Below are 19,682 nucleotides of genomic sequence, written 5' to 3'. Positions count from 1 at the left end.
CTGTTACGTCTGGCCCACATTTTTTGAGACCAGTACTAAATAGCGCCTTGCAGCCATGGTCGTTGACTCCTGGACGCCGATGTATCCGGTGTCTGGGTATTTAAATGTGTCTAATGGCTCGCCAGTGAGGGCGAGATCCAGATTGTGCCGGGCGGAGCGAGTCAGATGATTGGCCTGGCACGGAGCCCGATTTGGGGATCTCTCAAGATTCACCCGATGCGCCTGGATCTGCGCCGGGCACAATGTGACCGCTGAATCGGGCCCACTGTAAATTTACACATATTGTGCTTTTCTGTTCTACAAGAGCCTCACGTTCCACACCTTATGATGGAGGAAGGCAGCATGAGTTTTGAGGAGTATGAACAGCACATTAAAAATAGACGGGACTTCACCAAAGCAATGAAGAAAGACTCTAACTCAGACAAAAAGGTAAAAAAACAGCCTTTCAAAATATCCTTGTTATTGCTGCAGCCTAATTTTTTGGAACCCCTTTAAGAACAGTCTTCTTGAAAAATTTGCAACTGGAGCGAATTCATATTGGCCCTGTTAATTCTTAAGAAAAAAAAAGAGACATTAACCTTTGACAGAGAGCAAAACAAAGCAAGACAATTTCAGCAGGTCTGACAGCATCTGTGGAGAGAAAAGGGAGCTAACATTTCGAGACTGGATGAGAACTGGAAATGGGGGCAAATCTATTCTATAGTGAAGTTGGCGTGGAGCGGTGGGGCTGGATAGTAGGAGGCCAATGATAGGTGAAGATTGACAAAGCTGTTGAGGACAGAAGACAAAAGGAATGTAAACGAGGGTGATTAAAGCGATGAAGGGTGCTGATAGTTGCACATAAAGAGATTAGTATGTGTGAATGGCAGAAAAAAGTTGAACAGTGTTTCAAAGGTCAACTCGGAACAAAAGTTGGTCCAAGTGTATTTGGGGGAGTCGGGGGGGGGGGGGGGGGTACAATAGTGAGGAAAAAAACAGGTCAATGGAAGAAATTAAAATAAATTGATAGAAATAAAAATGGGGTGAAGGTGGAGGAGAGAGTTCACAGTCTGAAGTTGAACTAAATTTGAACTCAATGTTAAGTCCAGAAGGCTGTAGCGTGCCTAATCAGAAGATTCCAGCATCCACAGTAACCTGCTTTTATAAAACAAGGCAGGTTTAGTGCTTCCAATAATGTTGTCACAACTTCCTGAGTTTGCGGGATGTTTTTCTGTATAGGTCCCCAGCTAACAGATGAAACAGTGAAATAGAAGAGCACAGTAAATTCAGTATTGCCTCAACTTTAACATACCATTTGTCCAAACTGTTTACTGTGATCAAATATTAATACTGAAATACAGAGTAAATAATTCAAATGAAGCAATGTGTGAACAATTTAAATCTGGGTTTAGTACGTAAATATGCAACAGATTATAGCAGATTAGGAGATACTAGACTTTCATTCCCATTATAACAAAACATTCTGTCCAACGCTCTGCAACACATTCACATATTATACCCACAGTCCTGGAGCAGCTTCAAAATATATCAATAGCAAATCCATTAACAAAAGAGAATAAGTCAATTGGCCAGCTCATGTTCATTTGTGGCTACAAAGGAAAGCTAATGCCATTCACTTGACTCTACCTGACCAATTTCAGAGAAAGGGTGAAATGTTTTGTAGTTAATACACCAAAAACACTTCAGTAAACAAACACTTGACAAACCTAAAATTTGCTATTCTTCTTAAATACACCATGTGTTATTCCCCAAACAGATCATTTGCTACTTACTGCTACATAGAGAGTAACTATGCATATTCTCAACCCAAAACCTCAGGCTAAAGTCCATTGTATCCGTAGTATAAGCGCTTTTGTTAAAATAGGAGACGGTGGTGTAGTGGTATTGTTAAGAGACTTTTAATCCGGAGACACAGGGAATGATCTAGGCATCCATGTTCATATCCTGCCATGGCAGATGGTGAAATTTGAATTCCATAAAAAATATGGAATTAAAAGATGACTATGAAACAATTGTGAATGCTATAACAACCCATCTGGTTCACTAATGTCCTTTCAGGAAGGAAATCTGCCATCTTTACCTGATCTGCCTACATGTGGCTCCAGATCAATTGCAATGTGGTTGACTCTAAAAATGCTGAGGGAAATAGAGGGCAGTTAGGGATGAACAATAAATGACACCCGCATCAAATTAATAAAAAATGCTAACATCAAAAATGAAAAAGATGATTAAAGGCAGAAGGAAGCCCCAGTTAGAATAGGTTCAACAACATTTATGTAGAACATTTAAAATAGGGAAATACCTAAAGTGCTCCATTAATCACAGAATTGTCAGACCATTGTGAAGAATGTAGTATCATACCTATTTAAGACTAAGACTATTTAAGACGTACCAAACAGTATCCAAAACCCGTCACCATAATGACAGCGATGGAAAAACACCAAATCTCACAAAAAATGCGGAGGAAAGCCAAAAGCCTGGAAAAACAAAGAAAAATTCTAAAAAGCATCGTGACCGGAAGAAAAGCTTGCAAAGCAAACACGCAGAGGAAAAAGGCTTGGAAGCTGAAGGCAGAAATTTAAAACTCCTCACTGCAGCAGAAGACTCGATAGGCATTCTTGAAAATTCAGCTTCAACTCCCAGAGTGAGTCAGGATGAGCTAAAACTTGTAAATTCCAGAATGAAGCAAGTCCTCGGAAACTTTTAAATAGTTCAGTGGTCAGAAATACCATTTAAAAATCCGTCGGAAAAAACAAATTCCTGTGTTGGCGCTTGAGCTCAATCCGAGACAATCTTTTTCTGTTAATTATGGAAGAATCGCAACTAAAGAATCAGTTTTAAAGACCTGCAAAGGCCTCCTAGGATATGATGCCCTCACAACCCCAAAGCATAGCACTGAAATGGAGATCTCTGCAGCTAATAGAGCCAAGCAGTCATTGTTTAAAACTTTTCGAGGTTGAACACAAGCACCATGAAGCAAGAGCCTGCTAAAACCAGCAAGAGTAGGTACACCCTTCGTCGTTCGACAAACGGCGAAACCATCTTGAATTTCAGCAATGTCTTAAAGCTGAACCTACATTTTAAAATTTTGTAACCATGGATCAGAAATCCATTCCTCCAGGTCAATTTGGACTTCTCCAAGGCCCAGATCAATGACGTAATTGGGACTTGGGAGAAGAAAAAATCCCTATGAACTTGATTGCTTCTGGATAAAAAGAAAGAAGCCTCAGCAGTTGACACACTGCTTTATCTGGTAGGCCACATAGCAGTACACATTTTTGCCAGACAAGGAATCAACAAAATCATCTGCAAAATTGAAATAAGTACTAAAATCATTCAACGTTTATTTTTAAGCAGTAACAAAATCCTTGAAAGAGTTAAATTTAATAAGCATGTCCAGCAGCCAGGAGAACCTGCCGGCCCATTCATTAATGATCTGTACAGGGTGGCTGAAGCCTGAAAATATGAAGATCTAAAATGTTAACTTATCAAAGATAAAACAGTTGCAGGAACAGCAGACAATGCTGCAAGCAAAGGAAGATATTTGAGAAAACTATCCAGATCATTAGGCAGTCTAAACTCCATGTGCAGCACAGGTCCATTTTAAAAGGGGAAAGTAGACTACAGTACAAAGGGAACCCTACTGTTCAGTTAGTGAAATAGCACAGAAACAGAGACATCCTGGCCAAGGAAGCAACACACTACCCAATCAGTTGAGTGACCATGCCAGTGCTGTGGAGCAAAGTGCCCCCACAGGTTAGATCAATGTCCTGCAATTTTGTTTGCACATTTTCCCCGTGTCTGCGTAGGTCTCATCCCCACAACCCAAAGTTGTGCATGGTAGGTGGATTGGCCATGCTAAATTGCCCCTTAATTGGAATTTAAAAAAAAAAATGTCTGTAATTTCAACCCAATGCTTTCACTGTAACAGAATTGGGCAGCTTGGCAAACTGTGCAAGGCCAAAACATGTAAACACATAGAAGATCCAAAGGTGATTCATGCGGTCGAGTCTGCACACCAGGAGAACACAAAGACATGCATTTTGGGTCAGGTCAAAGTTCCTGGGTTTTTCTTTTGGAATTCGGACATTTCTGTTTAGGCTATTTCACAAAGTACAAATTGGACATGGGAGCCAATGTTACGGTTCTATCGGACAGAGAACCGAGGCTGGTGACTCAAGGGCTGATGACACCCATGACGGAGCAGGAGGGATCAAACTCCCGATGAACGGCACCCCGCAGGCAACACTGAGGTACAAGGATAATAGAAACAGAGTCCCTGGGCTGGATTCTCTGTTGTCCCACGCCGAAATCGGGAATGACGATTGAGCGGAGAATAAATCCCAACGCTGAAATCGCGGCAGGCGGCGGTTTGACGCTGAATTGTGATGCTCCGGCCCCTCAAAAACAGCGTTATTGTAACTGCTGCGCGTAGTTCCGGGTGCTTCCCGACGGCCGAGCCAGTAAGACCGCAGCCTGTAATTAACGGCACTTAGTGCTGAAAATTATCCCCACAAGCTTCACGGCGGAATGGACTGTCCCGCTAGCTGATTTGCTGGAACCGCACCCAGCAGCTCCCCACTAACAAGGAGGAGCTGCTTATAAATGCTACCTCGGAACTTGCTCCCAGGCAGCAGAAGAGCATGGCACCACATAGACCTCTCCACGCTTTTGGACGCTGACCTGCCTAAGCTGCTGGAGACCGTGGAGACGAGCCGAGCCATCAGAGGGGGTCGGAGGCCCAGCAATAGGGCTACTGATGCTGCATGGGAGACAGTTTGGACAGAGTGACTGCTGTCCAATTATGGAAGAAGTCCAACGACCTCCACTGGGCGTAAGGGCAAGTTTAAAAAATATATTTTTTCATTAAAATTTTCAACATTTTTACAACAAATAAACCCAATCCCAACGCCACACCCCCCTCTCCCGAAATGCCCCCTCCGTTCTTGATGGCAACCAGATCCCCAAAATGTAAGACAAACAAACTCCACCTCTGGTGGAACCCCTCTCAGAGCAAATTTCATCTTCTCCAAGTAAGAAACTCCAGTAGGTCCCCCAGCACAGGGGGACAGGGCGGGAAAAGCTGACCTCCACCCCAAGAGGACCCACTGGCGAGCGATCAACGAGACGAAGGCTAAAACATCTGCCCCCGCACCTGTCTGCAACTCCCCCAGGTCTGCCACCCCAAGTATGGCCTCTAGGGGACCCGGCTCCAAACCCATGTGTACATGGTGCTGAAAAGCGACCTCCAAAATTTCTCCAACTTCAGGCAGGACCAGAACATATGGACACAATTGGCTGGTCCCCTTCCACACAGCTCCCCAACTCTTCCAGTTGGCCTTAATCCCTTCCATAGACTTCTTATCCTCCTCCATGATCCTTGTAAAGATAAGTTAACATGGCCCCTGGCATCAGCCCCACCAGCCAACCCCTGACCTCCGGCACCCCACACCCCTCAACAAAACAGCGGCTGGCACCTCGCACCCCCACCCGCCACAACATATCACCGCACTTGTGCCCCAGTGCACCCTGACACCCTCCAGCAGAACCTCTCCAAGCCCAAGAGCGGTGCCCACACATGCCACCTGCCATAGACACCCCCTGGTGGATCATGAGTGTGGCTCACAATGCCTACTTTTTGTCCTCGCAGGAGAAATTGGCGCATAACATGTGGGAAAGGGCCAAGATGGGCGTTGGAGTTCCGCATGTCAGAGTCCTTATCCCCAAATGAGGAACGGGCCCTGGAGATTGCGCGGTTGGCCGAGGAGAGAGTGGTTACCAACGGCAAGGTTAGCCTGCGCCGCAGAAGTGAGGATTCACTGCTCCTTCACCCAGATGACTTGTCTCAACTGAGTTCTTCATGACAGACAAAATGATCCTTCCCTCTCACCGACCACATGCCCATTCTCTCACATGATCTCCACCTGACGGGGCCGGGCCATCTGGGGTTGGCCCCCCTGCCAGCCAACAGAACACTGGTGTCCTCAGCCAGGACCTCAGCATAGAACATAGAACATTACAGCGCAGTACAGGCCCTTCGGCCCTCGATGTTGCGCCGACCTGTGAAACCACTCTAAAGCCCATCTACACTATTCCCTTATCGTCCATATGTCTATCCAATGACCATTTGGATGCCTTTAGTGTTAGCGAGTCCACTACTGTTGCAGGCAGGGCATTCCACGCCCTTACTACTCTCTGAGTAAAGAACCTACCTCTGACATCTGTCTTATATCTATCTCCCCTCAATTTAAAGCTATGTCCCCTCGTGCTAGACATCACCATCTGTGGAAAAAGGCTCTCACTGTCCACCCTATCCAATCCTCTGATCATCTTGTATGCCTCAATTAAGTCACCTGTTAACCTTCTCTCTAACGAAAACAGCCTCAAGTCCCTCAGCCTTTCCTCATAAGATCTTCCCTCCATACCAGGCAACATTCTGGTAAATCTCCTCTGCACCCTTTCCAATGCTTCCACATCCTTCCCATAATGCGGCGACCAGAATTGCACGCAATACTCCAAATGCGGCCGCACCAGAGTTTTGTACAGCTGCAACATGACCTCAGGCTCAGAAACTCAATCCCTCAACCAATAAAAGCTAACACACCGTACGCCTTCTTAACAACCCTCTCAACCTGGATGGCAACTTTCAGGGATCTATGTACATGGATACCGAGATCTCTCTGCTCATCCACACTGCCAAGAATCCTACCATTAGCCCAGTACTCTGTCTTCCTGTTATTCCTTCCAAAATGAATCACCTCACACTTTTCTGCATTAAACTCCATTTGCCACCTCTCAGCCCAGCGCTGCAGCTTATCTATGTCACTCTGTAACTTGTAACATCCTTCCGCACTGTCCACAACTCCACCGACTTTAGTGTCATCTGCAAATTTACTCACCCATCCTTCTACGCCCTCCTCCAGGTCATTTATAAAAATGACAAACAGCAGTGGCCCCAGAACAGATCCTTGTGGTACACCACTAGTAACAGGACTCCAGTCTGAACATTTCCCATCAACCACCACCCTTTGTCTTCTTCCAGCTAGCCAATTTCTGATCAAAACTGCTAAATCACCCTGAATACTGTATTTTCTGCAGTAGCCTACCGTGGGGAACCTCATCAAACGCTTTACTGAAATCCATATACACCACATCAACTGCTTTACCCTCATCCACCAGTTTGGTCACCTTCTCAAATAACTCAATAAGGTTTGTGAGGCACGACCTACCCTTCACAAAACCGTGTGGACTATCTCTAATCAAATTATTCCTTTCCAGATGATTATACATCCTATCTCTTATAAACCTTTCCAAGATTTTGCCCACAACAGAAGGAAGGCTCACTGGTCTATAGTTACCGGGGTTGTCTCTGCTCCCCTTCTTGAACAAGGGGACAACATTTGCTATCCTCCAGTCTTCTGGCACTATTCCTGTAGACAAAGATGACTTAAAGATCAAAGCCAAAGGCTCAGCAATCTCCTCCCTAGCTTACCAGAGAATCCTAGGATAAATCCCATCCGGCCCAGGGGACTTACCTATTTCCACACTTTCCAGAATTGCTAACACCTCCTCCTTATGAACCTCAAGCCCTTCTAGTCTAGTAGCCTGAATCTCAGTATTCTCCTCGACAACATTGTCTTTTTCCTGTGCGAATACTGACGAAACATTTAGCACCTCTCCTATCTCCTCGGACTCCAAGCACAACTTCCCACTACTGTCCTTGACTGGCCCTACTCTTACCCTAGTCATTTGTTTATTCCTGACCAGGTATATTCCAGGTACCCCTTATCCCGCAAGAGCCAAACCGTCATTCTGGGGTGATCCCCAAAGACATCGGGGATCTCCAAGTGTCCCAGGATGTAGCTGTCATACACGCTCCCTGGGAAGCATACACACACGTGCATGATTTGGAGCTGATGGCCACACACGAGTTGAAGATTCTGGGTGTGGAACCCCTTTCTTTGAAGAAGAGCACTCCCTGATGCCTCAGTGCGCATAAGGCTGTGATGACCTTCATGCCCACCGGAACAAGTGTCCTCCTCCTCCACAGGGTACCATGTCTACAAGGGCATGGCACAGGTGCCGTAGCATCTTCTTGTTGAGATGGATCCTCCTGCGGCACACACTGTCTGTCACCTCCCCAAATGAGCAACGACCTTGGGCCGTCATTGGCATCCCCCTCTGGGTCCTCCTTGGCCTGATGGGCGGCCGGGTCTTCAGGGTTTGCAGCAGCCCCCTGCACATGGGATGCCGCCTCCAGTCTGCGTTAACACTGCTGCTTTGTCCGGTGTCTGGCCGCCTGGGCTGCCACCAGCACCGTGAGGGCTGCCACCAGCACCGTGAGGGCTGCCGCTGCGGGGTCAACACACCATCCATCTTGGTTCCTGTAAGGAATTAGAGAAGGAGAGAGACTGCCAATCAATTAGAGCTCCCGCCCCAAGACCCTCGTATCCCCCAAGCCTCCCCTGCCCCTTACATGTCCCGCCTTCTCTCAGAGTGCCTCACTCTGCACACTCACCCCTGACTCCTGCTGGGAACATTAAAGGGACCGTGCTCATGTGTCCTCCCCTGACCCACACACTCACTCTCTGATTGCGGGTATAACCCCAGTGCTGAAGCCTAACTCGAGAATGTTTGATTGTTGGCTGCTGCTTCTGTGATGCTGATGCCTCCAGTGTTCAGGCAAAGTGTCCAGGCCTTACAATTCGATTGGAATTCGGGGCATTAACACGCGTCTGAATCGTGTCACATGTACCCACAGGAATGCACGAGAATATTTTGTTATAAAGTTATTGCCCGGAATTCCAATCGAATTGTGAGGCCTGGACACTTTGCCTGAAGACTGGATAACAAAGATTTGAAAAGAAACGATGGCACATTCCACATATTACGCTAACCATTAAACAACAAGGAAACATCACCATTCCATATTGGTACCAATACAAAGCTATATCAACTCATTTTCACAAAAAAAAAAATCACACAGCATCATCACTTGCCAGTTCCTCAACAGCAAAGGAGGATAAAGCCTGAGAATGTGTTATCATGTCCAGAACTTTGTCACAGAAATGATGTGTCCATCAATGTGTGACTTGTTCCACGTCTCAGTGCCATTCTCCATCCAGGAGCTGCAGCTGTGCAGGTCCCTCCCACATGGCCCTATCTTAATGGAACCAAATCCTGGCATCCACATATTCCACTGGTGCTCAAGGTGCAGTTGAATATCCTGGGCTTCCAGTGTGTTTAACCCATGGATTTTTTTATTTCCTTGGACAGATTCTACTTTAACCACTTGCCTATTGGAATCACTTCATGAAGCAGCAGAAATATTTCGACTTACAATGATGATCATTTTTCGGGATGATAAATGATGGGGGCGATTCTCCGAGCCCCTCGCTGGGCCGGAGAATCGCCGCAACCGCGCCCCAATGCCGGCACGCGATTCTCCCAAGTGCGGACAATTACCGCCATTTGCGCCGGCGCGTTTGGCGCGGCACTGGCCGCAGGAATCGGCGGGGCTGCCAATTCTCCGGCCCGGATGGGCCGAGCGGCCGCGCCAATATGACAAGAGACTCACAGAAGTCTTCGATCATATGGAACAAGCAGGGCTGACACTGAGTGAGAAATGTGAGCTCTCCAAAACATCAATCACATAATCAACAATAAAGGAATCACAGTGGACCCACAGAAAACTAAACCTATCAGTAAGTTCCCAACCCCATTCTCAATTCCACTACTCCAGTGATTCTTGGGGATGGTGAAGCAGCTGGCATGATGTTTATAAAATTTGGCACAAGTCACAACCGTTGAAACATCTGGCTAAGGAAGAGCAGGTATAGTGCTGGGACTCACACCAAGAACAAGTATCCGCTCACATCAAGATGATGCTGCTCTCCATGGACATCCTGTCCCACTGTGACTCAGCTCTGCACACCACCAGAGTAGCAGATGCTTTGTCCACAGTCCTGGGATAGTCCTATCCCAGGAACAACTTGATGGAAGTTGCCAACCAGTGTACTGTGCATCCACATAGTTGTCGGAAGGGACGAGATAAGCCATCATAGAAAAGGAAGCCCTCACAGTCAGGTGGACATTCAAGAAGATTTCAGACTATTTCATTGGTCACAATGGAAACAGATGAAAAGCAACTAGTCTCCTTATTGGATGCGAAGGAGTTGGTAAAGGTGCCTCTCAGAATCCAGAGGTTCACCTACAAGGCAGTACATGTCCAAGGTAAAAGCCAAACAATGGCAGACACACTTTCCAGGGCACAACACATCTGACAAACCATGACTATAATCTCATCAAAGAGCTGAAAGTGTTTTACCAATTGACAAGAAGACACTTGCCAGCGATCACAAGTATACTTGAACAGATTCGAGAGATGAGATGCTTGCCTGCATCTGCAGATACTGCCAACAAGGGTAGCCACAATAGAGATTCAGCAATGGTACCATGAAAGCTTGGTCAACTTTTACAGTTGTTGTCAATCTCCTGGCAATCTCCTGGCGTACAATGAGCAGCTTGGTCATCTCTGTTTCCTGTTGGCTGGAGATCCTTAAAAAAATACATTAGGTCCATCTGGGCATCATTCCATCATCCATGGGCCCAATCTGCTGTCTGGTGGCCAGGCAATTCAAGCCCATAGCAAATTGTCAGGTGTGTGCATTGCACAGGCAGGACCAAAGAGAGCTCCTCATCACCACATAATTCCCTACCAGGCCATGGGGGAGGTTGGGCATTGACCTATTTGTCTTCAACAGTAACTCGTTTTTTATAGTTGTGGATTACTTTCCCAATGGGTAGAGCTGAAACAATTATATATGGTGACCACAGAGGCAGTAATTAAGGCATGGAAAGAGATGTTTGCGAGCCACGGCATCCGAGATGAGAGTGTGGCTGACACCGGCCCACAATTTTCAGATGGGTACTTCACGCACGTCTCCACCACATCCGGCTTCCACCGCCATAGCAATCAAATCGGGAAGCTGAAAGAGGGGTCTGCACTGTGAAAGCCCTCCTAAAAAAGAATGAGTACTTTCCTACCGTAATACAGTGTCTTGACAAGGCATTGGCCTCCAACCGTGTAGATCTCAGCTGGGAGAGCATCAGCTCCTGGAGCTTTGCTGCTGGGCAGGAATTTGATTGCTTTTTCATTGATGAATGAAGGTCGGCTGAAGATGTGGTTAAAATGCTCTGTCCATTTTTCTAGATTTTGGGCCTTTTCTCTGAACAATGTTGACATATCGACATCGGGGATTGGTGATAAACCAGTAAACTGGGGCCTGTAGACAGATTTCAGAGCACCATAGAATCTCATCCAGTCTTTGTGATCTGAATATTCATAGAATCATAGAATTTACAGTGCAGAAGGAGGCCATTTGGTTCATCAAGTTTGCACTGGCCCTTGGAAAGAGCACCCTACTTAAGCTCACACCTCCACCTATCCCCATAACCCAGTAACCACACCCCTCCTTTTTGGACACTGAGGGCAATTTAGCGTGGCCAATCCACCTAAGCTGCACATCTTTGGACTGTGGGAGGAAACCAGAGCACCCGGAAGAAACCCACGCACACACGGGGAGGATGTGCAGACTCCGCACAGACAGTGACCCAAGCCGGGAATCGAACCTGGGACCCTGGAGCTGTGAAGCAATTGTGCTAACCGCTGTGCTGAATATTACTGACCTTTGTCCGGTTTCTGATTCTACCATTTCTCTGATATCCCATTTGACAGTCCTGCGGATATTTTGGTCGGCATGGTGTTTCGATAGTGATGAGTTGTCGTTGAATGTAGGATCAATAAAAGTCGAGATCCGGTGGTAGGTTGAGGTTGAGTTTATTGCAAAACTTGGTTAGTATAACTTCAAATATAAAAAAGAGAAACAAAAGGCCCAGAGAGTCAAAAGACAGAGAACATTAAAAAGAGATCAAAGAAGAGAGAACAAAGAGGAGAGAACAAAGAAAAGAACCATGCACACAAAGGGTCAAGCTTTCTTATACATGCACGTTTTTGGTAACACTCCTTCTTTATCCCCATTGGCTTAATAATCCTGAGTTGTGACTCTTGATTGGCGCGCCATCTCAGCATTTTATACCAGCATTTGCACTTGTATCTAACTTACTGGCTGTGCTTACACTGTTACATTGTCACATTTGTGGTTTGGATTCTGAAAAGCTGATGTTTCACTCTGAAGATTCAATATTTTTGCACAGTATATTTCCCCACAGTATTTTCCCACAGTTTCAATATTTCCCCATGTTAAATTCTCCTGTGGGGATTATGTTTCTCCTCCAATAGATTCTAAATTATCTCATTGTTTTCATCATTGGTGTGTGGGGCTAAAGTCCTGATGAGCACTGGAGCACACTTTGGAGACGCCCATAAGCCCATAAGTACGCAGTCATCTTCAATGCAGTGTGTTCATTTTTGCTAAGCACAGGCAACTCTCGATTTCTTCGAGAGAATCCTTCTTGACTGCATGTTTGAGCTTTAGAACATTAAGGTGCTTTTGGACCTTCATGCCCTGGGGGCATCTGGGGGTATTAGATCTTGATTTTCATCCTTCTACATCACCATTCTGCCACGAGATAAGGCGAGGCAAGCACACAGAAATAAATTGAGGGGAGACGAGGGCAAAGGTTTTGAATATAATGTAATAATAATTAATCTAATTCAAAATTTTCCATCTCAACCTATACTATCAAAAGAGCAGGTGATCATTTATTTTACTGCTGTTTGTGGGAGGACAATGTAGAATTTGTTTTTGACACTTGAATTGTGTGTGCTTTGATTTGCTTTGACACAAGTCAGTAGATAAATTACCACTATTACTAACTCTGCCTATAATTCTGTTATGTTATGACAGGTGAAAATAGTGTAACTATCAAAGGTATCGATGACAATGAGTGTTGTCTTCTTCCAGGTTGATTTTGTGCGGAAGCGCTTTCATAAAGACATCGCATTGAATCCTGTGCTGATGCTGAACTTCTGCCCTGATCTCTATGGCATCCCAACAGATTTTGGAAAAGTGACCAGAGAAATTATATTCCTTATTGACAGAAGTGGCAGCATGAGTGGCATTAATATCGAGAAAATAAAAGTGGGTTACTGAGAAATATATGTGAATTTTTAAATGGTCACGGTGTTTTTTAATGGCCTGGATTTTGTGATATTCTCTGTCATTATTCCTCTGAAATTGACAGCAGGTTCTGGAGTCCTGATTCTCTGACTACCCGTCCGCCGGGTCGGAGAATCCCCGGGGGGCGGCGTGAATCCCGACCCACTGCATGCTGCCGTATTCTCCGGCGCTGTTTTTCGGGCAGGGGCGGGACTCACGCCATGCCGGTTGGGGGCCGTTGGCAGCGGTCCCCCCGGCAATTCTCCGGGCCCCGATGGGCTGAGCGTCCTTCCGTTTTTGGCTAGTCCCGCCGGCGTGGGTTATGCATGGTCCCACACGGTGGGACCTGCAAGGTCGGTCGGCATGGGCGGCCCTCGGCGGGGTGCAGGGGGGATCGGATCCCGGGGGGGCCCCCACGGTGGCCTGGCCAGCGATCGGGGCCCACCGATCTGCCGGTGGGCCTGTTCCGTGGGGGCACTTCTTCCTTCCGCGCCGTCCCCTGTTGGGCTCCGCCATGGCCGGCGCAGAGAAGAGAACCCCCCGCACATACGCCAAAATATGACGGCGGTTCCGCGCATACGTGAACTCGCGCAGTCCCTTCGGCGCTGGCTGGAGCGGCGCCAACTACCCGGCATCCACCTAGCCCCTGAGGCAGGTGAGAATTCCTCCCCTTGGGGGCCCATTGATGCCGGAGTCATTGGCGCCGGTTTTCCCGCCGGCGTGGGGACTTAGTCTACGGAAGGGAGAATCCCGGCCCTCATATGCACAATATATATGGAGAGCCTCCGGCTCAGCGATCTGTTTGGCATTTTCAAGGTTTTGACAGGCTTTGACAGATGTCTGCGCTTTTGACAGTCTTCAAAGACTCTAATGGATTTAGCTCAGCAGGGTTTGTTTACACAGTTGCTCAGGGAAATGTCAGTTTGACAGTTTGGCTACCTTTCAAACTGCTAATCGATTCTGCTCAGCAGGGTTTGTTTACTCAACATCTGGTGAATGTAAGCTTGTTTATATTGATTAATTTATGAACTTCTAAAGAAGATAACTTTAAACACCTTTAAAGTAACTAGATCATGGCTGATCTTCCACCTCAACACCATCTTCCCACACTATCCCCATATTTCTAAATGCCATTGGTATCTGAAAGTCATTGGTATCTAAAAATCTATCAACCTCTGCATTAAATATTTTCAATGAGTGAGCCTCCACAGCATCCTGGAGTAGAGAATTCCAAAGTTTCACCATCCCTTGACTGAAGAACGTCCTCCTAATCTCGGCCTACCTATTATCCTGAAGATCTATTATGAAGATCCAACCAGGGGAAACGTCCTTTCTGTATCTACCCTGTCGAGCCCTGTAAGAATTGTTCACACTTCAATGAGACCATCTCTCATTCTTCTTAACTCTGGAGAATACAGGCCCAGCTTCCTCAATCTTTCCTCATAGGACAATCCCACCACTCCAGCGATTAGTCCAGTGAACCTATGTTGCATTCCATCTATGGCCAGTATGGCTTTCCTTTAGTAAGGAGACCAAAGCTGCACACAATACTCCAGGCGTGGTCTCACCAAAACTCTACGCAATTGCAGCAAGGCTTGCTTATTCATATACTCAAATCCCCTCGCAATAGAGGCTGACTTTTGCCTTCCCAAGTTTACTTTTGGACTGCAACATTTTCAGATCTCTCCTCATTTAAGAAATATTCTGCAATTCTGTTTTTCCTCATGAGTTTTGTGTATAATGAGTGGGTTGAGGTTGGGAGGGTTGGTTGAAGTTGGTTATGTTGGTATTAACACAAGTAGCTTTGGGCAAGGTTGGTGGTTGATGATGTTTGAGTGTAGGGTGGGTAGAAGGTGAGGAATATGGGGCTTAACACTGATCCACAGAACTGTACTGATTTTCTGCAAACAGAGGTAGACCCTTTAGCCCAGCTGCCTCAGCTACGACCTGCCTCCATCTCCAACTCCATACCGCCACTGCCAATCGAAAACGTGGTTAGCTGGCCGGCATTGTTGGGACAGAAGTAGGGTCCTAACATCGGGAAATTCCCAACTCCCAATTCCCGCCTCCATGATGAAAATACTGCTCCTAAATTTTGAAATCACAGTTCAGGTGATTTTATATCTTTATCTTTATATCTTTATTGTCACAAGTAGGCTTACATTAACACTGCAATGAAGTTACTGTGGAAAGCCCCTAGTCGCCACCTTCTGGCGCCTGTTCGGGTACACAGAGGGAGAATTCAGAATGTCCAAATTACCTAACAGCACGTCTTTTGGGACTTGTGGGAAGAAACATGGGCACCCGGAGGAAACCCACGCAGACACAGGGAGAACGTGCAGACTCCACACAGACAGTGACCCAAGCCAGTAATCGAACCTGGGACCCTGGCGCTGTGAAGCAACAGTGCTACCCACTGTGCTACCGTGCTGCCCTGCCTAAATCTATTCATTATTTATGAACCAAATTGGGCGGCATGGTGGTGCAGTGGTGAGCACTGCTGCCTCACAGCACCGAGAATCCTGGTTCGATCCCGGCCCTAGGTCACTGTCCGTGTGGAGTTTGCACATTCTCCCATCGTCTCACCCCCACAAACCAAAGATGTGCAGGGTAGGTGAGTTGGCCACGCTAAATTACCCCATAATTGGAAAAAAAAAATATAAGCCAAATATATGTCTCATGTAAAAAACAAATCTTCTTCCAGTTAAACAAGCATTTCCCCATGTGCTGGTTGTAATCGCCATTATAAAATCATGGTTGATGGAAAAGCAAAAGGTTTTATTCTTGAAGTCTAATTGGGAATCTTTGCAAGTAAGTTTGCACTTCACTGGGGGGGAGGGGGGGGCGGTGCAGAGGCATTGTTGCTAAACTAGTATTCCAGAGACCCAGGGTAATGTTATGGGACCCAGGTTCAAATCCCAACACGGCAGACGGTGAAATTTGAATTCAATAAAATCTGGAATTAAAAGTTTCATGATGACCATTGTTGATTGTCCTAAAAAGCCATCTTGTTCACGAATGTCCTTTAGGGAAGGAAATCTACTATCCTTACCTGGTCTGGCCTATATGTGACTCCAAATTCACAGCAATGTGGATGACTCTTAAATGCCCTCAGGAATGGGCTCCCCCACTAATTATGGGGTTGATAACCATGTTGTATATAAGGTCGGCCAGAGAGGAACCACAGAGAGAGGATCCGGTGAGGTTCAACTGGGCACCTTGTAAATAGTTCATTCTTATAAATAAACATGTTTTGTTTACTGGTCTGACTCCCCTCCTACCTCCCTCCTGTTCCCCTCATTCTCCAGATTGGAAGTGGACACAGATTGGTTGCTGGTAGAGGAAGGTCAGGTGGCTCTTTGGCCATCTGTCAGCTTCAAGGTAAGTGGCCAGAACAGAGAGGGTCTCAGAGAAGCTAAAAGGGGAGAGATGAGGATGATGGAGGCCATGACTTTCATTGTGGAGTGTGAAGGGGCACTCCAGTTCGATGACCACTACGTTCTGAGATTTTTTTCAGTACAGTATAAGATATTTTGGCATAGCTTGCTGGTTTATCAACATCCATTACTTAGAGTTTACCCTCTATATGTACAATATAGATATAAAAGTGATAATTTTAGAAGCAGAGCTGTAAAACATATTGCTTTATTTTTTCTTCATTTCTAGGAAGCCATGATAGTTGTTATTAAAAGTTTACCACCTGGAACATTGCTGAACATAATTGGCTTTGGCTCAAATGTGAGGACTCTCTTCTCCTCCAGTCGACAGTGTAATGATGTACGTTCTCCTTGTTGTGGCATTTACCAAATGAGAGTATGAAAGGGATATTGGTACCATTGATTGTGTCCATGTCAGTGGCAAATGGGCACTCACAGCATATTTCCTTAAAGCCTGCAATAATAAAAAAAATGACTTGTTCGCTTGGTGTCCTGTTTATCTTAGTTTGACAGAATGTGCATTAGGAAGCATACATTCTCACCCAAGCTGTTGGATATATACTGAAAAATCATGGTCCCTGCTAAAATACTGCCAGTCTTTTAGTTGTGTCTATGTGGAGATTAACATAACCTCTCTTTTGGGTTAATGATAAACATAGAAATTAAATAATTAAAAATATCTGGATTTGTAGTCAATCCAATGCTGGGTCGTTCGGGTTTGGTTACATCTGAACCTTAGTATTTTTAAGCCCAAAGAATTGGACTATAACGAGATGTAACTTCAGAAAATATGAAATCTGTAAGAAGAAAGTAATTCTAAAAACAATAGACATAAAGAGACACCTACTGATCTCATGTATTTGCAGATTTATAAAAATATTGATTAGAGCTATTAATTAGAGAATAATTAGCATTCTCTCATTTTTCATCAGAAGAGTAATTTAACAGGACAGTACGGTGGCGCAGTGGGTAGCACTGCTGTCTCACAGCGCCGAGGTCCCAGGTTCGATCATGGCCCTGGGTCACTGTCTGTGTGGAGTTTGCACATTCTCCCCGTGTTTGCGTGGGTTTCGCCCCCACAACCCAAAGATGTGCAGGTTAGGTGGATTGGCCACGCTAAATTGCCCCTTAATTGGGAAAAAATTAATTGGGTACTCTAAATTTGTAAAAAAAAAAAGAAGAGTAATTTAACCAATTGACTATTACCCGGTGACAAATTTTAAGACTTTATTTATCACCTGCTGGAAACTAAGATCGCAGCTTATTTTTTAAAAATGGTACAACTACGTGGCCACATAGCCAAACATTTCTCTTAATTTGTTTGAAATGGGTTTTTTCTGTTTTTCCCTTAGTCTATAATGAAAGAAATTCCAGTTCCCTTAAACATTCGCAGTTTGGATTGACTCGCAAAAGTTCAGAGATTTCTGAGAAAAATATTCTTTTCAAAACTATTTTTGAAACTTTTTGTCAAGTAACTGTAAGATGCAGTCTGATCTTTCTGTCTTTACACAATAGCTGACTATTTCACTCAGTAGCCAGCAAAAAGGAACCATAGAATCATAGAATTTACAGTGCCGAAGGAGGCCATTCGGCCCATCGAGTCTGCACCGGCTCTTGGAAAGAGCACCCTACTCAAGCCCACAGCTCCACCCTATCACCGCAACCCGGTAACCCCACTTAAACGTGCAGACTCCACACAGACAGTGACCCAAGCCAGAAATCGAACCTGGCACCCTGGAGCTGTGAAGCAACTGTGCTAACCACTATGCTACCATTTCAGAAAGACTGAGCAAAGCTAGTGACACATTTTCCCCTACTTTGTCAAAGCATTTGATGCACCGCCTGAATCTTCAAGGCTTAGCTCAACGTGCAGTACTGGTGAACTTCTAACTCAAAATCAAATATCTAAGCATTTTTGTTCTCGTCCCCCTATTGCCACTGTGCTCTCTGACCTACATTGGCTTCTAGTCAAGCAACGTCTTGATTTTAAAATTCACACTCTGCATTCAAAGGGTGTGATTTTTCCCACCTTGCCAGCCACCAGGGATGTGCAGTCCCACCAAAAGTCAATGAGCCTTTGGCGAATCTCCCATGGCAGGATAAATCCTGGTCAAATCCCTCCATAGGTTTCCCTGTCTCTGTAATTTCCTTTAGCCCCACAACCCTTCAAGATATCTGTACTCAGCGAATTCTGGCCTCCCAAGCGCATCTCCAATTTTAATTCCTCCACCATTGGTTAATGTGCCTTCAGTTTCCAAGGCCCTAAGCTCTGAATACCCCCACCCCGCCCACCTCCATGCCTCTCTGCCCCTCTACTTCATTTTTAAGACAATCTGTAAAACGTATCTTTTGGACTGAGCTTGACCTTATATCTCATTCTGTGGTTCAATGTTATACTTTTTTTCATTGTGCTCCTATAGTTTGGGTGTTTCATTATGTTAAAGGTGCTATATAAACTTACGTTGTTGTTGTATTGGGTCACATGCTCATATAATTCCTCTCTATAAGCTCACCTGCAGTTTCTGGAATCTCTTGTTAACAATTTCATTTGCTTGTTTAAAGGAGACCTTGTCCTTCGCCTGTGAGTATATTCAGAGGATGAGGGCTGACATGGGCGGCACTAATATTCTTGGTGCTTTGTCCTGGATTTTCAAGCAGCCAGTGCACCGTGGTTATCCTCGGCAACTCTTTATTTTGACTGATGCTTCTGTGAGCCATGCTGGGAAGACTATTGAGCTTGTGCGAAGAAATGCCAGTTCTGCAAGGTACTTCTGTTGTATTTCTAGGAAACACTAGATGACGTATTAAGCTCCTTTGTGCTACCTAATGATCTCACCCTTTATCTCAGGGAGATCTGCATATTCCATTACTGTCTAATTCCTCCATTTCTATTAATCGCTTCTTGAACAAATATAAAACTGTCACCTTTGTGCTGAGGTACAATTAAAAATAATGACCAAATGTTTTTTGATCCTATAAACTTAGAAGAGATCCTTAGCAGGATAACTGAAGGTTAAAATAATACAACTGGGCTATAGTCTATCTCTAAAGGAGTAATGACACTGCCAACAATGACTCAGAGTGTGAATGCTGCAATGATCCCCACCAGTGTGCTATTCAAATG

At 45.4% G+C, this 19,682-nt stretch overlaps 1 protein-coding gene across 5 annotated transcripts in view; it reads left to right on the top strand.

Annotated features, from left to right (window-relative positions):
• vwa5b2 (von Willebrand factor A domain containing 5B2) overlaps positions 1–19,682 on the top strand; it is a 235,914-nt gene that overhangs the window by 128,072 nt on the left and 88,160 nt on the right. For all 5 annotated transcript variants that reach the window (XM_072474096.1, XM_072474098.1, XM_072474099.1 and 2 more), the window contains 4 exons: positions 305–429; positions 12,927–13,103; positions 16,788–16,898; positions 19,121–19,323. In XM_072474096.1, coding sequence (XP_072330197.1) covers positions 305–429; positions 12,927–13,103; positions 16,788–16,898; positions 19,121–19,323 — 616 coding nt within the window. The remainder of the gene's footprint in view (positions 1–304; positions 430–12,926; positions 13,104–16,787; positions 16,899–19,120; positions 19,324–19,682) is intronic.

This window comes from Scyliorhinus torazame, chromosome 14 (genome assembly GCF_047496885.1).
Source record: "Scyliorhinus torazame isolate Kashiwa2021f chromosome 14, sScyTor2.1, whole genome shotgun sequence".
NCBI lineage: Eukaryota > Metazoa > Chordata > Chondrichthyes > Carcharhiniformes > Scyliorhinidae > Scyliorhinus > Scyliorhinus torazame.
The sequence above is the reverse complement of the archived record's forward strand: the minus strand, read 5'-3'. Positions and strand labels throughout refer to the sequence as shown.